The sequence below is a fragment of the Anoplopoma fimbria genome, chromosome 23 (genome assembly GCF_027596085.1).
Source record: "Anoplopoma fimbria isolate UVic2021 breed Golden Eagle Sablefish chromosome 23, Afim_UVic_2022, whole genome shotgun sequence".
Classification (NCBI taxonomy): Eukaryota; Metazoa; Chordata; class Actinopteri; order Perciformes; family Anoplopomatidae; genus Anoplopoma; species Anoplopoma fimbria.
Genome location: NC_072471.1, coordinates 4,256,168 through 4,279,171, shown reverse-complemented (window position 1 = coordinate 4,279,171; position 23,004 = coordinate 4,256,168). Strand labels below are relative to the sequence as shown.

Below are 23,004 nucleotides of genomic sequence, written 5' to 3'. Positions count from 1 at the left end.
GACATAGTAATAAAAAAACAAGATCAAAATAAGTATTATAAATAAGCAAATGAGCAATAAAAAAAACAGTAAAAAACAGTAAAGAATCCACAGTAACTGAAATATTATATATACAGACAGAAACTATTATAACTATTGTATTGCACAGTGTATTAGTGTCCTGTGGTCTACTGGGAGCAGAATGTCATTAGACAACATATTATGTCCAAAAAACAAATAAAATAAAAAAACACATATTCACTGCAGCAAAATAGTTTTTTGCGTATTGTTAAATACCTTATAGAAATACATATAATAAAATATCAAATACATTCACTCCACTGAATAGCTCCACATAAAAAAACAATGTCATTAGACAACATATTTATGTCCAAAAAACAAATAAAATAAAAAAACACATATTCACTGCAGCATGGTACATCATCATGTAAAGGAAATACAAACTAAATTAAAATAGATAAAATCAAACTAGCATAAAAACGTAAAAAATAACATCATTTATTTTCAAAATTATTATTATTATTATTATTATTTTCAAAAGAGTTTTTTTGCGTATTGTTAAATACCTTATAGAAATACATATAATAAAATATCAAATACATTCACTCATCTCCACTGTTTCCATTCCCTTTAATATATTTTACACCATTTCTTTATGACTATACTTACACAAGGACAAATATACATAGCCATACATCTAAATCAAATTGAATAAAATAAATACATTTCCCAGCAGATATTACAATTAGCTTGAATCCTGGACTGAACTCTCATTCAGTCTGCATAAGACTGCACTTGTTTTTAAATATGAATTTCAGTACACTGGTTTTACACCAGTGAGAGTGCACTCTGTATGTTAACACCAATTAGAAATTTGACTGCAGTATTTTGTAAACGGCTTAATAGAACAGTTTACGAAACGTTGCTTGTATGTATTATTGGATCATTGTGCTATTTAGTTTTTTGGCTCTTTTGGTTGTTTTTAAATATTCGTTTATGTCTTATATAAATCACTTTGTGTTTGAAAGGTGCTATGCAAATACATTTGCCTCGTCATGTCCTACATGTTCATTTGAAAACCTAATTTTCCTACAGGGGACTCAGTCAGTCAGTAACACTTGCACTTGTCCGGAGTTTACTGGCATGGCGTGGCACAAACACAGGGAATCCTCCTTTAAATATTTTATATGATGATGATAAACCAAAAGATGAAAAATCTCAAACACTTTCTAAAATAAGAAATAACTTGCAATGGGAAACTTTGGCTTTGTAGGAGATTACATCACAATAATAATATATGTGAACTTTGATTTATACGTATTATGATGCACAAATCATCATAAACCTAAACTAGATTGTCTTGCACAATTTCAGTGTTAATCTCAAACTAATAAGATCAGCAGCCAGCAGGCCTGATGTCTTCCAACAGCTGTCAATCAAGATAACGTGCGTTGTCACATTCTGACGTCACATTCTGAGGGTTTATCTGAGAGAGAAGTGAAGAGACCAACAATGAGACAGGCGGTGGAGCCTTCAAAATAAAAGCATACAGCTTGATAGTTAAAAAAAGGATGCTCTAAGAGTCTACTCGAAAGCTTCACTTGTGTCAATATTATTCTCATTAATTTATGTGCAATATGCTCAATATTACTTTTTTATTTTAGTTTCCATTAGGCACTGGTGTTAGTATCACTTCTTATACACTTTGTATTTTTTATCTTGTTGTTGTAATTTACTTTTTCTATTTAGATTGAATTTTGTATGTATTTACCTTACTGTCATTGCTATTGTGTTCTATGTTGCAATGGTGCCAGTATTATTTATTTTACACTTAATAATATCTATTCTATTGATCATAAAATAAGATAAAATAAAATAATCCTTTAATAGCCCCACAACGGGGGAATTTGCAGGATTACAGCAGCAGAGCGGATAGTGCAAACAAACAGATAAGAAGCATAGGAAGAAAAACATTATCAAAGCAGGTATAATAGATAAGTAGTCACACAGTGAAAGCATAATCAAAAGTAAAAAACCTTAAAAAACAACAACAATAACTAATAAATGATATAAACAGACTGATTATATACAGTACCAGTCAAAAGTTTGGACACACCTTCTCATTCAATGGTTTTTCTTTATTTTTATTTTCATTTTTTTCTACATTGTAGATTAATATTGAAGACATCCAAACTATGAAGGAACACATATGGAATTATGTGGTAAACAAACAAATGCTCAACAAACCAGAATATGTTTTATATTTTAGATTCTTCAAACTAGTTGAATGAGAAGATGTGTCCAAACTTTTGACTAGTACCATAAAAACGTAAAAAATAACATAATTTACACTACATTTGCACTGGTGTTAGTATCACTTCTTATATTATATTATTATTATTATTATTATTATTATTATTATTATTATTATTATTATTGTTATTATTTTCGAAATAGTTTTATGCGTATTGTTAAATACCTTATAGAAATACATATAATAAAATATCAAATACATTCACTCATCTCCACTGAATAGCTCCACATAAAAAAAACAATGTCATTAGACAACATATTTATGTCCAAAAAACAAATAAAATAAAAAAACACATATTCACTGCAGCATGGTACATCATCATGTAAAGGAAATACAAACTAAATTAAAATAAATAAAATCAAACTAGCATAAAAAGGTAAAAAATAACATAATTTATTTTCAAAATTATTATTATTATTATTATTATTATTATTTTTTCAAAATAGTTTTTTGCATATTGTTAAATACCTTATAGAAATACATATAATAAAATATCAAATACATTCACTCATCTCCACTGAATAGCTCCACATAAAAAAACAACGTCATTAGACAACATATTTATGTCCAAAAAACAAATAAAATAAAAAAACAACGTCAACAAAAAAAAACAAATACATTCAAAGTAGTTGAATGAGAAGGTGTGTCCAAACTTTTGACTGGTACTGTATGTTGCACAGTGGATGTATAGGATTGATAAATGCTAATATTTTTATTTTATTGTTATCTTTATTTGCCATTGTTCTGTTGTAATCTTTAATGAAACTCTGTCACAATCATTTCCAAAGGGATAAATAATATTCTATCTAGAGAAAAGAAAAGAAACATGTGTTTTAATGTGAAAGTCATCACTGGATGCACTGTTTCTCTCACCCTGTGTGTCTTGATGGTGTTTTGTGTGGAGGCTGAGTGAGAGACGCACACAGGAGGGCTCATCCATGACAGGCACACCGACCCACAAACACTCACCCCTCGGCCTGTTTCATGCTCCCGGCTGCAGGCAGCGGACAGCCGGCTGAGGATGAGGATGAGGATGAGGATGAGGATGAGGATGCGGGAGCAGGTGCGGGCCTCCAGGTTCACGCACTGCATCGTTCTCCTCATCACCGCTCTCACATCATGCGTGTCCACCGACCTGCGGGCATGCCAAGAGGTGAGCTCTTTACCCATTATCTCTATTATTATATTATTATTATTATATTAATATACTGGTGCTTATTTGTGTTTTTTAAGAGGACAAATGTTTATTTTATTCCACATGGGGAATGATGATCAAATGATGAAAATGGCCATGCATGCACAATTTAACAATGCATGCACAATTTAACAACCACATGAAAGAAAATAATAATACTAAATGTATTAATAAAAATAAACCTAATACAAGTCGTTTTCCATCTTTATATATATATATTGATTAAACCGTGATGTGTATTTTTTGCAAGATTGGCTTAGAAAAAGCGTTTCATGTTGATAAACACTCTCAGTACCGAGATGAGGCTGTTCTGCTGGCTTCCATCCCTCCTCATGGCAGCCTCCTGCCGGCCAGACTGGTCCAGGATCACCCGCTGAGGGGGAGAGAGAACCGGGACAGTGCTGCTTTTGTTCTCCATCCTTTATCACAGAAATGAGGATGTTAAAGTATGTTTGATAAGTGAAAAACACTCACTTTTTCTTATTTTTTTAAATAAACATCCATACTAAGATTACTAATACAAAATGTGATCAACCAATACATTATTATGCAATATTGTAGATGATAAAGAAACATTATTGATGCTCAGGGGGAGTTCACAAGCTACCAAGCAGATAAAGTATACAAATTGAAGATTTAAATGCAAAACATTTGAATCTTCAATTATTATTATTATTATTATTATTTTTTATTTTTTGCCTTATGTTAGATGAGGAAATTCAATAATAAGCTTAACATGAAGTGTTTTCAAAAACAAGATTTTTTTTGTGGTAGTTTTTGAGCTTTAGATGGATTTTGTTACCTTATGATAGCTGTTTTATGCTAAACAAAGCTGACAGTCTGCTAGCCCAGTATTTCCACAGTTGGCAGTTGGGTAGCAGTGGAGAAGAAGTATTCAGATCTTGTAATTACATTCAAAATTAAGTAAAAGTACCAAAGTATTAGCATCAAAATATATTAAAAATAGCTATTCATTATGCAAAATTGGTATTTTATATACTTTATCTGCTTGGTAGCTTGTGAACTCCCCCTGAGCATCAATAATGTTTCTTTATCATCTAGAATATTGCATAATAATGTATTGGTTGATCACATTTTGTATTAGTCATTAAACATTCAATACAAAATATCAGCAGACAGGAAAAAAAAGATGAGTGTCCATCTTTCCTGTTGTCCACACAAATCCCCCAAACCTGCAGTCCTTTAATCTCCTGACTCAGAGGATGGAGCTCGTCATGGCGTTGAATATTATTTATCCCCTGCCCCTCTTCTCATCATTACATTACAGTCATTTAGCAGACGCTTTTATCCAAAGCGACTTACAATCAGTAGTATGTTACATATCATTCACCCATTCACACACTGATGACAGGCTACCATGCAAGGTGCCACTATCAGACTCTAACTAACATTCATCATCCAGTCCACACCGATGGCAAGCCTTCAGGAGCAACTTGGGGTTAAGTGTCTTGCCCAAGGACACATCGACTGCCGAAGCCGGGTATTGAACCACCGATCCTCTGAATGGAGAACTACCTTGCTCTCCACTACGCCACAGCCGCCCATATTTCATCAGTCTCCATGACAACCAGCGTGAGTCACCCGGGAGACCAGCGAAACACATCAGCCCATGTGCTTTTTTTATCAGTATCACCTTTTTCCCCCAACCCTTGAACCCATTAGCACCGGCATCAGCCCTCTTGTTTGTTCACTGGGCAGCAGGTGTGGGTGCTATAAACGTTAAAGAATGAATGGATGGCCATTTTTAAGAGGTGATTAGTCATTTGAAAGAGCTCAAGCTTATCTGTGCCACACACGTCCTGCATCTGCAAACCATCTCTGATGAAATCCCCGTTCACGCACAACGTAGGTCATTTCTATAATTGATCCAGAGTAATTAGCTGCCTCTGAGATGTCAGTGCTCTGCTGCAGCCGGCTGTCCGCTCCACATGCTCTGATGGTTCGTCTGCCCGGTTGAACAGCAGGTTCGGGGGTGGAGGTGGAGAAGTGCCAGAGCCAGGCTTTGGACACTGGGGAAGTCGTATTAAAAGTGCAAACCGAACCCTCCTAACGTGTTTTAAGGCCTTAATTCTGCAAGAATTGCATAAATTAGAAACCTGATTTAAATTCTTTTGACATTTAGATAATTAAAGATAAAATGAGAAAGAGAGGAAAGTGCATGACATTGAATATCAATATTAAATCCGCTTACTGTCCTCCTGTGTTATACAGCCGCAAAATACCACGTCTAAATTCACGTCTAAATACCATTATGGCTGTAAATATAATATCAGATAGCAATCATTATTTCAGTCATGGGCCAGCTGTTTGCCCTGGTTTCCAGTCTTTATGCTAAGCTAAGCTACGTTAACCAGCTGCTGGCTTTTTCTCAAAATAATTTCTCAAAATCAATTTAATACAATGTTTTGGTCTAAATTAAGATTGTTTCGACCAAAATGTTGTATTAAATCATTATCAAATAAATGAGTAGCAAGTGAAACAGTGCGCAGGAGTTTTGTTCTTCATTTTATTCTATTTTTCTAAATGGAATTGCTTAAAAAATGTTAAAATAAAATAAATTAGCCTAATTGTATGATATAGAAAATAAAATTAAATGTTCACCTAACCTGTCATTTATTAAGTTTTACTATATTTAAGGATAAGAAGAAAATCAAAACTCATCATTTGTACTGAACACACTCTTGGTTGTCATCTTTATCTCTTGTTTCTATGATAACATATGAGATTCAAAGCACCTCATTAAGTTGCTTTGAACAGAATGTTCCTCTAAATGAAAGTTCAATCAGTTCAAATGCAGAACATAATGTCACAACCGGCAGTCCTCGAATGGAAGCGACCGTACAGACGACCGCTGACATGCTCCTAATGGACCATTAGCGTTTCAGCGGGTCGGTTGCCTTGGTGATCGGGGTCAGCCACCACTTTTGCCCTGGAAACCAGCATTTGTTTTCGTATTAAATCAGCTTCATGCTCGCAAAAAAAATGTCTTGTGTGACCTGTGTAGCTGGAAAAAATCTGGTTTACTGGGCAGATTGAAGATACTTTGAATTAATGCTAACATCAGCATCCTACAGATCTCACAATGACGATGCTAACATACCGATTGTTCAGCAAGTAGCAATGTACTGGACAATTAGAAACTTTCACCAAAACAATAATAATATCTATATATATATATACATTTTTCAAATACTTGCAGGTCAAGAATTTAGCTACAAAGCATTTTCCATCCTTTCCTCATACATCGGCAGTCGATTCGGTACATTCCCTTTTAGATTTGAACCCATATGTGAGGAGCTTATAAACTTTGATCCAGCACATTAACTCCTTAAAACAAAGCAGCTTGGGAAGAAGAAATTGAAGTGATAGTGACCCCTCTGAATTTAGAAAATGTTAGGGATCGAGTATACAATTTGTTCCCTTTTTAAGGATATGTAGAAACTTTGTCCTTTTCTTGCAATAGCGAATTAACGGGGTGTCATTTTTCTACCAATATTATGCAATAAGACACTAAATTGAATTGTATTTGTGTTTACTGACAATGGAAGGCTTGGTGATAAGTCAATGTTAACTTAGTATCTATTCTTCTGAATGGACAAATCTAAATAAAGTTTATTTGAATAAAAAAGAAAACATGAAATGAGTGTTTGCACCAAATGTAACTGCAACTAATCCAATAGTTGTTAAGAGATTTCACCTAAAACGAAAGTGAGGGTGATCACCAAAATCAGTAGACTACTATCTTCAGGGGACAATGAATGACTGTACTAAATGTAAAGTTTGGACTGAAGTGGTGTGTTGATCTTTGTGTGTATGTGTGTTCTGCAGACGGACTACTACTACCAGTACACAGAGTGTGACAGCACGGGGTCACGATGGAGGGTCGCCATCCCTCTCAGTCCAAGCTCCTGCTCCAACCTCCCACCTCCAACCAGAGGAACAGACTGCTGTAAGTACTGTGTGAGTGTGTGTTCAGATATATGTGTGTGTGTGTGTGTATTTGAATGCTAATATTTACCCTTTTTCCTTCAGCTTTCTCCTGTCCGGCTGGGAAGTTTTTAGAGATGAGCACGCAGCAGTGCACGCCGTGTGTGGCCGGCTCCTATTCGCTGGGCAGCGGCCTCCGTTTCGACCAATGGGACGCGATCCCTGCAGGCTTCACCAGCCTGGCCAGCTTCTTGGACCCGGGGCCGAATGGAGAGGACATCCAGGCGTGTAACAGGTGACATAGAAACTCTCAAACACTACCATTCACAACTGAGTCTACAGTCATTGTTCTTGTTTTGCTGAGTGTTTTTTGTCCGTGATGCAGCTCATCATGGACGCCACAGGGTGTGTATCTGGAGTCGAACCGTGACGAGTGCACAGTGTCGCTGGTTTACGCCGTCCATCTGGAGAAAAAGGGCTCCGTCTCCTTCACCTACCAGTACCCCGACAACATCTTCTTTGAGTTCTATGTAAGCACCTCTAACTGCTAAAAAATATATATAATATATTCTGATATTCATTAGAAAATATATCAGACTTATAATAGCTTCCTAAATAGTGTTTTATTATTATTATGCCACCAAAATTTCACCAACAGACTGTCTATATTGCAGTCAAATCTGCTAAAATCTGCTTTAATAAACTGCATAGGCTAAGTGAGTTAAATTATGAACAGTTTTCGAGTGCATTGATTGTGTAAATGCTATTTCCAAAGCTGTTCTATCTTAAGAGAACGAATAAGTGAAAGAAATAGGTAGACACATTTGGAGTTAAGCTAAACCCCTCTTCATGTCTGTAAGATAAATAGGAAGCAACAACAAGCAGCCAGTTAGCTTAGCTTAGCATAAAGAAAATGGAAGAAACAGCTAGCTTTTAGGTCTCTGTCCAAAAAAGGACAGAGACCTACCATCACCTCTAAAGATCAATAATTCATATGTTAAATCTCGTTTGTGTAATTCGTACAAAAACACTAGTTTCCAGTCTTTGTGCTAAGCTAACGGTAACATTAGCTTCATGTTTAAGAGACAAATATAAGAATGGTGGTAATCTTCTCATATAACTCTCCTTAAGAAAAGCCAGTAGGTGTATTTTCCAAAATGACTTTTTAATTGATAGTGTCTTTAAGTTTCCATACTTCAAAAATGACTGAAGCATGAAAAGTTAAAGACACTATTAGCCCAAATATCTTTACTTTTGTCTTCAACAAATCCATATATACCCCCGGGTTAACCCTAAGAGCAAATTAATTAGTTGAGGTTTAGTATAGATGAGTCAGAGCAGCAGGTCTTGCTGCTAATAGAAACCATGTCAACATGTGTTCAGGTCCAGAACGAGCAGTGTCAGGAAATGGCTCAGACTGATGACCAGAAGTGGATTAAAGTCACCAACAATGGAGAATGGGACACACACACAGTGAGTATCTGACTCTGCTTGTGTCAGTAGAGAAAGTATTGTGATTTTTGTGTGCTTCACCACATGGATGATTGCTTTTTTTGTTGTTTTTTAGGTGAATCTAAAGTCCGGTACGAACATCCTGTATTGGAGGACCACCGGCATCCTGGTGGACAGGAAGATGGTCAAACCTGTACTGCTCAAAAACATCCAAATAGAGGGTAATTCATGAACTTAACAATACCATTTTCTAACGTTTATGACAGATGTAATCAGTGGAGATTAATTCCATAGATCCCTTCTCAGATATAAATTGCTCTTTGGCATTATTTCAAACTAAATAAAACAAAACAGAACTGCTTTCAATTCAAAAGGTAAAAAATGATGTGTGTGTGTGTGTGTGTGTGTGTGTGTGTGTGTGTGTGTGTGTGTGTGTGTGTGTGTGTGTGTGTGTGTGTGTGTGTGTGTGTGTGTGCTGCTTCTTTATGCCGACGAACGCGTCCAGGTGTCGCCTACACATCGGAGTGTTTCCCGTGTCGGCCCGGCTGGTTTAGCTCCACCCCCGGCTCCTCATCCTGTCAGCCGTGTCCCAGCAACACTTTCTCCACAAAGGGGGCGTCGTCCTGCACAGCCTGCCCTGAACACCACTACTCACGTATGTCCACATGAAACAGCAGCATTAAAACACAAACTATCTAATTCAATAACTGCACCCTTACGAGATGGGGTTATGTTTTTTGCTTATGATATAATAACAAAAGTTTAATTTGCTTTCGAAACATTCTTTTAATATTAATCGTCCCTGTTGTAACATGCTGATACTTGAGAAAACTACTAGTACGTTTTTACTCAAATACTTATCTTAAACAAAACTTAACAATGATAAAACTAATAATAATCCTTCAAATTTGGTTATTATAGGTTGGTTAATAAACATTTTTACCATGGGAAGTAATTTTATAATTAAAGATTGGTGTTTATTATCAATTTATTTTTTACAGTGACTGTAAATATAACATGACAGGACATTTTGTACAGTTAACTTTACAGTGAATTAACTCATTGTAAATAATAACCAATTAAAATCATAATTGAATAAAAAAATAACTTAAAAATGTTTATGTTCTGCCAACATAATGAAACTATATCAGTGATAAACTGATACATTGATATAGTATATACAGTATAGTAATAATATATATATATATATATATATATATATATATATATATATATATATATATGAACTGGTTCATCTTTGTCTCCTCCTCTCGCAGATGAAGGATGGGCAGAGTGTAAGGTGAGGCCGCCGTGCTCAGAGAAGGATTACTTCCAGATCCACACGGCCTGCGACAGCGACAGCGAGGGAAGGTCAGCAGCATCCACACGTTTTACATTTCACATTTCACACACACACACACACACACACACACACACACACACACACACACACACACACACACACACACACACACACACACACAGCCTCACCTTTAAGTACACAAGAAGACACAAATACTTACAATCAGAGTTTTAAGGTAGTAGCTGATAAACTGTCAAAGATAAATTGACATTTTGGTTGTTTTTAGTTTCAATTTCTAGATAAACACACCCAAACAAAGCAAAATACAAACATCCATGATAAGGGCTGAAAACAAAGAATTACACAAAAAACACTTATGTTTACCAGAGATAAACTCTTAAGTTTCTTGGAAAAAGGTCATTCATCCAAAAAAATTAAACTAATCAACTATAGAAATCATAGTTGACCAAGACCAAAACAACAGATTAGTCAACTAATTGATAAAGAGCGGACTGTCCAAATGATCAAACATGAAATATTCTGTTTATCTTTGGTCTAATGTTACACTTAACAAAAGAACATATAATAAAATATGCTGTTTGCATTTATCCTGCTGTAAATTGCCCCAACGCCCTGCTTATTCATACAGGAGGATAATGCGTCATTACATTTTCATTTATCATAAACAATAAAGAGATATCTTTAACTGGGCGCCTTCCTTGGGAGGTGTTTCAGGCACGTCCAGTGGGGAGGAGACCTCGGGGAAGACCCAGGACTAGATGGAGAGATTATATCTCAACACTGGCCTGGGAACGCCTCGGGATCCCCCCGTCAGAGTTGGTCAATGTGGCCCGGGAAAGGGAAGTCTGGGGCCCCCTGCTTGAGCTGCTCCCCCCGCGACCCGACCCCGGATAAGCGGACGAAAATGAGATGAGATGAGATGAGAATAAAGAGATATCGTCAGCTCTCTCAGGGTATTGAATCAGAAACTAGAGAGGTCTCACAATGTGATGAGAAAGCAAATGATGAATAGCTTAGTGAACGTTTTTTCATGTCATCTGATCCAAAGTCAACCTCCTTGGCTCTCATCCACAACCTTGACCTGTTTTGATTAATATCTCTGAAAGCGCTGACTCAGCGTGATGATTGTTGGAGAACAAGAAAATAAACATATCCCTCTATTATTGTTTTTATGCATCTCAGTCTGTGATACTCCAGGTACATTGACGTAGATCCCCCTGACCTTTGTGGCTTTGTCGGTTTCAGACGCAGGTGTTGTATCGTTGGGTGGAGCCAAAAATCTGTGTTGAAAACATCACGGGGCGGTGGAGCTGCCTACGACGGTGCAGAGAGAGCCCTGCCCTCCATGCAACCCCGGCTACTACAACAGCAACAGCAACGACTGTTTACCCTGCCCACCTGGAACCCACTCAGATGGCATCTACGGTAAAACCTGCTCACACCTGGCACGTACTGTCACCGAGGCATTTGAGCTGCATTCATATAACCAGAGCTGTTTAATCAGTATTTATCAAAGGAAAGTCAACTGAACATCCAAACAGAGACCAGCTGTATTATTCACTCCTGAAAAGATGGATCTTATGCAAACATAATGTTTTACCAAGCAGGAAAATACCATTGTTTGATCTAAATAAAGCTTTGGTGTATGTGTGTTTGTGTGTTTGTATGTGTGTGTGTGTGTGTGTGTGTGTATGTGTGTGTATACCAGTGTGCACTGAGTGTCCTGCAGGTACAGAGCCGGTGTTGGGTTACGAGTATAAATGGTGGAACGTTCTGCCCCCAAACATGAAGACTTCCTGTTTCAACGTTGGCAACTCCAAATGTGACGACATGAACGGTGAGCACAACAACACCTGAAGTGTCACTGAGGCAACTAACTAACTAATTAACCAACTAACCAGCGAACTAACTACTAACTAACTTACTAATGAACTAAAATTACCAACAATCTACCTGATAACCACCAATCATCTTCTAACTAACTAGCTATCTAACTTACTATTACTACCAACTATCTACCTACTAACCCCCTAACAACTAACTAACTTACTATTAATATCAACTATCTACATACCAACCACCTAATATCTTACTAACTAACTAATGCTAACAACTATCTACCTACTACCAACTTATTATCTACTAACTAACAAACTTACTAACTAACTATAACTAACAACTACTTACTTACTAACCACCTATTATCCAACTTACTATGACTACCGATCATCTACCTACTAGCCACCTAATATCTAATAACTAACTAACTATAACTATCAACTATCCACCTACCAACCACCTAATATTCAACTAACTAACTAACTAACTAACTAACTAACTAACTAACTAACTAACTAATGCTACCAACTATCTACCTTCTAACAACTTAGTATCTATTACTAACAAACTATCTTACTACAACTACCTACTACCTAATCAACTGGGACTACTCTACTAACTACCTTACAACTATCAATTGACTACTAACCATCTATCTTACTAACTACAAAAGTTACTTACTACTCATTACCTACTATTTACCAACTAACTAACAAAGTCATTGATTACCTTACAATTATTACTTATTAATAACTACTAACAACCGACTACCAGAATACATAAAAAACATTTTACTAACTGCTAACTACCAACTTTCCACTAACTGTTAACTGCCTGAATTTCAAAGTTCATTCTTGTAAAACAGGTCCATTTAGTAGCTGTTCTTGATCTTTCAATCATATCACATGATCTTCATCAGCAATTGGTGTCAAGGAAATGTGGATTTTCAGATTTCACATTTTGTCTGAGCAATTTCAGGACCTTTAAAACTTCCTTTATTCTGATGAAGATCATGTGATAAGATCAAAAGAGCGGCTACTTTAATGGATTCTTTCCTACATAAACCATGATTTCTGTCCACCTGAAATCGCCCTTCTTGTACTGACATTTTCTTGTACATCCAAGCCCATTTTGGTGGACAGCATCATTTTTGTGCACAGATCTGTAATCCATAATCAGGGAGGTCTAATGTTCGGCATCCCGTCTGTTGTTCATCAGGATGGGCGGTTGCCGGAGACCACATTCGCAGCGGAGCCGGCAGTTCAGATAACGACTACCTCATCCTCAGCCTGCATGTGCCTGGCTTCAAGTAAGTATTTGTGCTTTCTTTTTCTGCAGATCTGGTTGTTTTTGTGTCAGATTTAGATTTTTGTATCCAAATTCGGACCACATAGTAAAAGAAAATCAAGAGATCTTGTTCTGAAGGAAGTCATTTCCGTTTAAAATCACCATATTTCATTGTCTACATCATCTAAATCTCTGCCTGTGTTTGTGTGTTTGATAACAGGGTCCCGGCCTCGCTTTCTGGGATGACCGGCAGTGAGTTCGGCTTGATAACCTTTGTGTTTGAGACCATCTGCTCCGGAGACTGTGAGCTCTACTTCATGATGGTGTGTGCTTTCATTGTGTTTGCAGCAGAAAGTAAATCATGTGGTGACTAATCACACCAGTCATGTTGTTTCTTCCAGTTTATCACATATTTGTTTTGTTTGCTTAGTAAGCCAACCGATATTTTCCCCATCTAACTGTTTTACTGTGACGCCCCCTGCAGGATGTGAACAGGAAGAGCACCACAGTGGTGGAGTCCTGGGAGGGCAGCAAGGGGAAACAGTCGTACTCACACAGCATGACCAGGAACGCCTCCGTCACATTCACATGGGCCTTCCAGAGGACTAACCATGCTCTGGACGTAAGCAAACTCACACACACATAAAGTACCTTCTTCCTTTTCATTTAATGCCTGTGTGAAAATGGAACATTACCTGCTATTTAGCAATTATAATTTGCAATATAAGCATTTTATTTATCTAATATCAATTTTATAGGCACAGGTTTTTAGTATAAAACATCCTCACCACTGCATTTATATTCCAATACTTACTACACCAAAAATATACAAATGCACAAAACACAAACAGTGAAACAGCATGCTAGCATGGTAATGTTAGCGTGCTCATGCTCATTCTCATTATTCATTTCCTTATTTGTTGTGTTTTCAGTGAATCAAGAAATTTTCTGTATTACTTTACTAATTTTTCGTTAAACAAAAAAAGCAATTCGAGCTCTGAGGGACTATTTTTATTGTATTAAGGAATGACTAAATTATGTGACATATCATTACTAGAATGAAGAAGTGAAAAATCTGACAATAAATACACTTTCATTAAATAGCAACAACACATTTTTACTACACTTGTTTCTATCCTTGTCCTGTGTATGTGTGTTTGCAGGTGCGTCGTTATGTCACTGACATGGTGAAGATCTACTCCATCAGCGTGACAAACGTCCTGGATGGGGTGGCCTCAGCGTGTCGGGCCTGCGCTCTGGTTCCCCATAACTCCCAGCGGGCCGGCTCCTCCTGCGTCCCCTGCCCTGCTGGTTTTTATATCGACAGTGACACCAACCGGTGCCAGGAGTGTCCGCCCAACACACACCTGGCAGGGCGCCACACCTACGGCCGGGAAGCGTGTGTCGCCTGTGGGCCTGGAAGTATCAGCAACAAGGTAGACTCCTCTGGGTTTTTGATACTAGTGATGATACGTTAAGAGTTTTGATGCTGATAACAAAACATCATCATTTTGATATCTCACTTTTAAATATATAAACAAATGTTTCTCCTAAAACCTAAGCAAAATAAAGTTTGGGAACTTTGACTCAAGAAAAGTTAAAGAAAATGTGCTACATTTTATTCAGGAACAATTTGATCCAAGCATAAGTAATCATGAATAGCAATCTGACTCTGTGCTACAGACACTTTCTGGTCAAAACCAAAAAGGAAATATGTTTGATATCCATTTCTTCTCTCAGTTTCATCAATGAAGTGATTTGTTTAAGCCTCGGTTTCTCAACCTTGGGGTTGGGAGTCCTTGTTGGGCCCCAAAAGACTACCAAGATATAAGCATTTTTGTGATTTGAGTTATATTATGGTTATCTAAATAACCGTTTGGAGCTCTCTCCATGATTCTAAAAACAAACACAAAATAATTAAGTAAATACTTGACATCTGTCCCGATTGCCTAAGGGTTGTATTTTCTAGCCAGCGGTGTGAGAGTTCATGTGTTTCCTTCTTGTCTTTCAGGAACACTCTCGTTGCTACAGCGACTGCTCCTTCACCCACACAGAGAACAACCGTACGCTGACCTTTGACCTCAGCCCCCTCAGCGACGTGGCCTCGCTGACCATCGGGCCGAGTTTCACCTCTAAAGGCACAAAGTACCTCCACCTGTTCAACATTAGCCTCTGTGGCCACGAGGTAATACACACAGATCTGTCAGTACCCTCTCCTTCTTTAGCAAATATCCTAAAATCCTTAAATTTTGACCTTTATTTCTTTTTTGTTTGTGTGTTATTATATATAGTATTATATCTATCTAAGGTAAATGAGAAGGGTTTCTAATGCTGTATTCATTATGTATTTTGGTTGTATTATAATGAAGTTTTAAGCCTGTTGTGTTTTTTTTGTCAGCATTACTTTTCTTCACTTGCTCTTTACAAATATTGTATATTGTGGCTGTTTTCCCACCAGACCTCATTAAATATTCCAGCTATTATACAACTGACATTTTCCATATCTTGTTTTGAAGATATAATCACAATTTGAAAAGAAATCGTTCACCCCAGTGATATAAAATTATGTTTATTTACCGATGCATTGAAACTTCAAGCGTAACCATAGCAACTGACAGATCATTGTCATCCTCTCTGCCTCTGCATGTCTGCTACAGGGGAAGAGAGCCGCAGTCTGCACAGATAACGTCACCGACGTGTCCAACAAGGAGGACCAGAGCGACGCGTTACAGCTGGTCAACTCAGTGGACAGCTTCATCTGTCAATCAACCATCATCCCAGCGGATGGGCGGGGTTTCAGGATGGCCATTTCCTCCCAGTCCATCGGCCTCGCAGACGCGTTCATCGGTACGAAACTTGACTAACGGCATCAGGTGGCTTTTGTGATCATCAGCTTGTAATGTTGCCTTTTGATATCATCTTCCATGTTTCTTCCCAGGAGCGACAGTTGACTCAGTCCTGGATGGCGTGAACGCTATACCAGATCTTTTTCCTGAAAACTCAAAGGATGTTCCGGACATCAACTTCTTCTACAGGTACAATATGAGAAACAGAGCCAGAGTGAGTGAGTGTTTTTTTGTTATTTTGTTAACTGTTTCCTCATTTCTTTCAGGTCAACGCAGGCGACGGCTTCATGTGATCAGGGTCGCAGTTCAGTTATCACCGTTCGCTGTAACCCCAAGAGGTCTGAACGAGGAGAGCTCTCTGTGCCCAGGTAGGTTAAAATGTACTCTATGTATGAGATAGTGTTTTCATTTCTGCCCCCAAATTTTTTTTTTCTTATTTTAGATTAGGTAATATGAGTGTAAACATGATAAAAAAAACATCAATATAATATAAATGAAATACACTACGGGCTTTGGAAAATGCCAAATGACATGAAAGTTCAATATTAAAATGTATAATATGAGCATTTTAAATGAAACTGTGTGAGAAAAATAAAAATAAACTCTGTTTGTGCAGTTCCTGTCCTGCAGGAACTTGTGATGGATGTACGTTTCACTTCCTGTGGGAGAGCACCAGCGCCTGTCCGCGCTGTGCCGAGGACGACTACCACCGGATAGAGGGAGCGTGCAAGAAAGGAGTCCAGGTAACACACCTGCTAGTCACTGCATTCATTCTGTAACAGTAATATATATCAAAACTAATCCAACCAGGGTTTTGTTCCAATAGATTAAATTGTGTAATTTAAAAGAGTTTTTAAAAGTGTGATGTTAAGACTAAAACTTAGCTGATATTGTGAATATTTCATCCCAAACCAAAGTTGTTCCTTCACATTGTCAGATCTTCCTCGTGCTCCTCATGCTACTGACCTCAGAAATAAAAAACAAAACACACACACCTCCAACATTTTAGTTATGAAGTTAAATCTCTGCTTACAGAAGCAAAACATTTGGAAATTCCCCATCTGTCCTCCTCCACTCTCTCCAGGCAACCCTGTACATGTGGAACGAGCCAAAGCTGTGCACCAAAGGCGTGTCGCTGCCTCCCAGGATCTCCTCTCCGTGTGAGGCCATCGCTCTGTGGCTGAAGGTCGGGGTTGGAGGCGGAGCCTTCGTTGCCGTGCTGCTCATCTCTCTCACCTGCTATTTCTGGAAGAAAAACAAGAGGTCAGAGGCAACTGCCAATCGGACGCCACCACCGACCTCAGTCAAGGCCGACATACTCATTAAGATAACTTTGGATTGTTATTTAAAGGCAAAGATGTCACTGAGAGTAAAGGCTCAGATTCTTTCAAGAAGGACACATTTTTTATTGTGTCATGTTTTTTCTTTAGTCATTTAATCTTTGGTTTAAATAGGGGTCACCAGCTTTTTGGCTGTGATATCTTAAAATAAAGCAGCTTTTTGTGTCCTTTAATAGTTATTTTCTGAAGTTGTGAGCAACCAAACCAGAAGTTTTTTCTTCTAGGATTGTGTCATTTGAAGGCAGTTAAGAGATCTGAAGAAGCTCCAGTTTGTCACAAATTATGTTAAATGAGTAAATTAAATTAACACAATGTTGTGTAAACAGAGACTTAAATTCATTTATATGCAATTTAAGAAGAACATAAACTTCTGTCATAAAAAAATCTGGGTAAAGCTTTTCCGGTAAATCAAACTTTAGTATCTGCCTTTAAACACCTTCACACTGGATGCTGTCTCTGACTATTAACATGTTGTCTCTCGATGGTCTGTGTTCAGGCTGGAGTACAAGTACTCTCGTCTGGTGATGTCTGCCAACAAGGAGTGTGAGCTTCCAGCTGCAGACAGCTGTGCTCTGGCTGAGGGGGAGGAAGCCGACGACGACGTAGTTTACACCAAGAAACCCTCCCTGCTGGGGAAACTCCGGGCCATCGCCAACAAGGTGGGAGTCTGAGTTATTATACACTTTGTTTAGGCAAGTCGACTGCATGATTCTTAACAGTAAAGCGTTTCTTTACTGCAAATATCTTTGCTTTTACTCAAATTCAGTTGTTACACCAAGATTTGAATCACCTTATGAGTTGGAACACGTCGTAATTAGCCAGTACGCTGCAAAAAATACAAACAAGTTGTTTAGTCTCATAGCTTCAGACCAGAAAGAAAAAGGCAGGTTGTTGCAGTGGCACCTAAAAAAGCACACACACTTTCCTGTGAAAAAAATCATGAAACAGGTTGATTGTAAATGTGAAATTAACACACCAAAGTCTTTAACAATTTATCCTGATGGGGAACAAACAATCATGTCAATCCTTCTGATAGCTGTTAAGACATTTCACTCAAATCATCGCTATTGTTAAGCTCATGGTGGCCCCACAGGAAAAGTCATGAGATCACCATCAGTCATTAGGATTCATCCTCTGGGAACAATGAATGTTTGTTTGAAATGTCACGTCACTAGAGCAGTGCATCCAATCTGGCAACACGTCTCTTGCACAACTGTCTAACATATCTGTTTTGTGGTGTATTAAATAACATCTTTAATATCTGTTTCTTTCAGCACGAGGTTGGAGACAGCTGTGAGTCTGTGCAGCTGAACTCGTCACACTGTGATCGATGGGTCCTGGGATAAACGGATGTTAACAGAGAGGGAGGACAGAGTCATATTATGGAGGAACAGTCAGTCAGTGACGGTGTAAATCACTGCCCTCCTCCTTTGTGTCCTCTCCCACCACCCCCACCCTTTATTGTGGGGCGAGACCAATGCAGACCTCCGTTTTTACTGGGAAATATTTGATGCTGGCAAAAACTGGACAATGGCTTTTACTCCTAGAATACACAGGAAACACACTCCTGCTTTAATGCCATGGATGCTCAAGGGCGGCTACTGAAAGAGAAAACATGCTTTTAATGGTTTTTGTATGTTTTGTATTTTTATTTGGATATTTTCTGTTCAGAGTTACGTATTTATATTAAAGTTATAATGATGAACCTTTATTAAAGTCCTATTTGACTTTGGGATTTTGTGTGTGGGTGATGTACAGTACGAGTCATGTGTGCATTTTTATCATAAATAAAAAAATATCTAATAGTTTATACAAGTAAAGCTAAAATGGTTGGAGATGATTTGGGGAATTGTTTGTTATTTTTCGTGAAAATATTTCATGGTTCCAGCTTTCTCAAATGTGAAGATTAACTTCTAATTTCAATTATCTTTTATAATTTTGAGATTTTTTACAAACCAGTAACAAGTATCAACCGATTAATCGGGAAAATAATCAGGAATTGATCCTTAGAAGTACTGAATAGCTTCAGTCCGATTTCTAACACTTTAAGTTTTTCCTGATTATACTTTAATACTTTGCAGGACTTTTACTTGTAATAAAGTATTTGTATAGTGTGGTATTAGTACTCTTACCTAAGAGTGAAGGATCTGAATACTTCCCCCACCACTGACCTCAGTTCAAATTCACAAACAAATTTGCAATTAATCAAATTACCAAAACCAATAGTGGGACTGGGACTATTTGGGGCCACTAGAGGGCCCCACTTTGACTGGTTAATTAATTAATTTAACCTTGTCTTCCATAATGGAGGTCTATTAGAATTTCAGTGGTGGATGAAGAATTCAGATCCTTTGCTTAAGTACAAGTACTAATACCAAACTGTCAAAAATACTCCATTACAAGTAAAAGTCCTGCATTGCAATGGTTACCTATGTAAAAGTATGTAAGTATTAAAAGTAAAGTTCCTAATGCAAAAAATGGCCACTGTGACTGATATATTATATTTAATTATGTTATATTATATCATACTAGTATCACTCATACGTTGATATAAAAGCAAAAATGTACTGCATTTTTTTAAATTATTATTTAAATGTGGATTAATCTGAAGATTATTTTCTCTTATTTATTGTTTGGTTTGTAAAATATAATAATAATAATAATTATTATTATTATGAGAATTGCCTTCACAATTTGCCAGAGCCCAAAGTGACTCAAAGCTTGTTTCTTTCCAAATAATAATGAACTAATTAATTTTAATAATTGTAATAAATAATTATTACAATTATTAAAAGTAATACAAATAATAATTGTAATAAATAATTATTACAATTATTAAAAGTACTAAAAAATAATTATTGTAATAAATAATTATTACAATTATTAAAAGTAATACAAATAATAATAATTGTCATAAATAATTATGACAATTATTAAAAGTAATACAAATAATAATTGTAATAAATAATTATTACAATTATTAAAAGTACTAAAAATAATTATTGTAATAAATAATTATTACAATTATTAAAAGTACTAAAAATAATTATTGTAATAAATAAGTATGACAATTATTAAAAGTAATAAAATTATTATTGTAATAAATCATTATTACAGTTATTAAAAGTAATACAAATTATAATTGTAATAAATAATTATTAGTTATTAAAAGTAATACAAATAATAATTGTCATAAATAATTATGACAATTATTAAAAGTAATACAAATAATTATTGTCATAAATAATTATGACAATTATTAAATACAAATAATAATTGTAATACATAATTATAACAATTATCAAAAGTAATAAAAATAATAATTGTAATAAATAATTATTACAATTATTAAAAGTAATAAAAATAATTATTGTAAAAGTAATACAAATAATAATTGTAATAAATAATTATTACAATTATTAAAAGTACTAAAAATAATTATTGTAATAAATAATTATTACAATTATTAAAAGTACTAAAAATAATTATTGTAATACATAATTATTATAATTATTAAAAGTAATACAAATAATAATAATTGTCATAAATAATTATGACAATTATTAAAATTAATAAAAATAATAATTGTAATACATAATTATTATAATCATTAAAAGTAATACAAATAATAATAATTGTCGTAAATAATTATGACAATTATTAAAAGTAATAAAAATAGTAATTGTAATAAATAATAATAAAAGTGATACAAATAATAATTGTAATAAATAATTATTACAATTATTAAAAGTAATACAAATAATAATTTTCATAAATAATTATGACAATTATTAAAAGTAATACAAATAATAATTGTAAAAGTAATAAAAATAATAATTGTAATAAATAATAATAAAAGTGATACAAATAATAATTGTAATAAATAATTATTACAATTATTAAAAGTAATACAAATAATAATTTTCATAAATAATTATGACAATTATTAAAAGTAATAAAAATAATAATTGTCATAAATAATTATTACAATTATTAAAAATAATAATTGTAATAAATAATTATTACAATATGTGACAAATGTGTGATTTTTTTTTTTTTTCAGCCATGTTTATCCATCCAGGGGTCTTTGCCCGACTGGTCCCTCTCTCCCCCGCCGACAGACACGCCTCCATTCCCGGGTCCGTCCTCCGCCGTGCTCCGCCCCTCTCCAAAGACGTCCCTCCCCCCCCTCCTCCTCCTCCTCCTGTTCTCCAGCCATCGACGGGAAACTTCAAAGCGGACTTCACGACCGTTTGTAACCGTTGGATTTTTGTGTTTTCCAACGGCCGGGCGATGCAGTGACGTGACCCTCGTTCCAACGGCTGAATCTGGAGACGTCACCATGGAGATGAGTTCATAGCCAACGGTAGGACAACTGGCTCAACTGTCCCTGTTCTCTCTTCCCCCCACACTCCACCACCTTCAGCGCATTGAAATGAACACAATCACGGAGAAAAACAGTTAAACTGCGTATAAATAAACATTAAAGTGTTCTTGTTTGTTAAAATAAAGTTAAAATAAGTGAGTTTACACGGTGTTTTTAACGCAAACATTTGGGGGAAAAAACCACGCAAACTGAAGTTCACTCCTGTGACGTCACAGCGAGACCGAGGAGAAAGCAGATGATAATAAAAAATAAAAAAGTTAAATACTTTTATTTAAATATAAATGTATGTTTAATAAAATAGAAATGGTTTATAATCTATTTTAAAAAAGTTAAATACTTTTATTAATGTAAATGTATGTTTAATAAAATAGAAATGGTTTATAATCTATTTTAAAAAAGTTAAATACTTTTATTAATGTAAATGGACATTTATGTTAATAATCCCTTAAATGTGTATTATTTAACATTATGTTATCATATAGAATTAATATATTAATTATTATACATTAATTCTATATGATAACATAATGTTAAATAATAATAATAATTAATAAAATAAAATAAAAAGTTTATACTTGAAAGCCTGGTATATGTGGAAAAAAATATGTAATTATTTATTTGGAATTCTTTCCCATAAATACAAAGTTATTTGGATTTTTTTTTAAATATAAATGTATGTTTAATAAAATAGAAATGGTTTATAATCTATTTTAAAAAAGTGAAATACTTTTATTAATGTAAATGGACATTTATGTTAATAAACCCTTAAATGTGTATTATTTAACATTATGTTATCATATATAATTATCAGGGTATCACTATATAGGTTTTTTAAAAAGAAATAATAAAGTTTATACTTGAAAGCCTGGTATATGTGGAAAAAAATATAGTTATTTATTTGGAATTATTTCCCATAAATACAAAGTTATTTGGAAGCTTAACATCATTTTTTTTTTTAAATATAAATGTATGTTTAATAAAATAGAAATGGTTTATAATCTATTTTAAAAAAGTTAAATACTTTTATTAATGTAAATGGACATTTATGTTAATAATCCCTTAAATGTGTATT

At 35.4% G+C, this 23,004-nt stretch overlaps 2 protein-coding genes across 2 annotated transcripts in view; both read left to right on the top strand.

Moving 5' to 3' along the window:
* The first annotated feature begins 3,095 nt into the window (after positions 1–3,095).
* Positions 3,096–19,303, top strand: LOC129112393 (endosome/lysosome-associated apoptosis and autophagy regulator family member 2-like). The gene is given in 23 exon segments (XM_054624475.1): positions 3,096–3,467; positions 7,359–7,479; positions 7,563–7,752; positions 7,843–7,987; positions 8,841–8,930; positions 9,025–9,130; positions 9,415–9,564; positions 10,187–10,287; positions 11,485–11,527; positions 11,530–11,658; positions 11,942–12,070; positions 13,291–13,381; positions 13,580–13,682; positions 13,844–13,981; positions 14,523–14,795; positions 15,371–15,544; positions 16,017–16,206; positions 16,298–16,394; positions 16,472–16,573; positions 16,822–16,948; positions 17,290–17,468; positions 18,042–18,204; positions 18,820–19,303. Coding segments are annotated over 23 exon segments (3,045 nt in total). The 5' UTR covers positions 3,096–3,335; the 3' UTR covers positions 18,892–19,303.
* A 2,428-nt stretch (positions 19,304–21,731) lies between these two features.
* The window catches only part of LOC129112316 (tetraspanin-9), a 29,325-nt gene continuing 28,052 nt past the window's right edge, over positions 21,732–23,004 (top strand). Inside the window, exon 1 of the mRNA XM_054624364.1 lies at positions 21,732–21,911. The gene's annotated coding sequence lies outside the window, so the exon portion shown is untranslated. The remainder of the gene's footprint in view (positions 21,912–23,004) is intronic.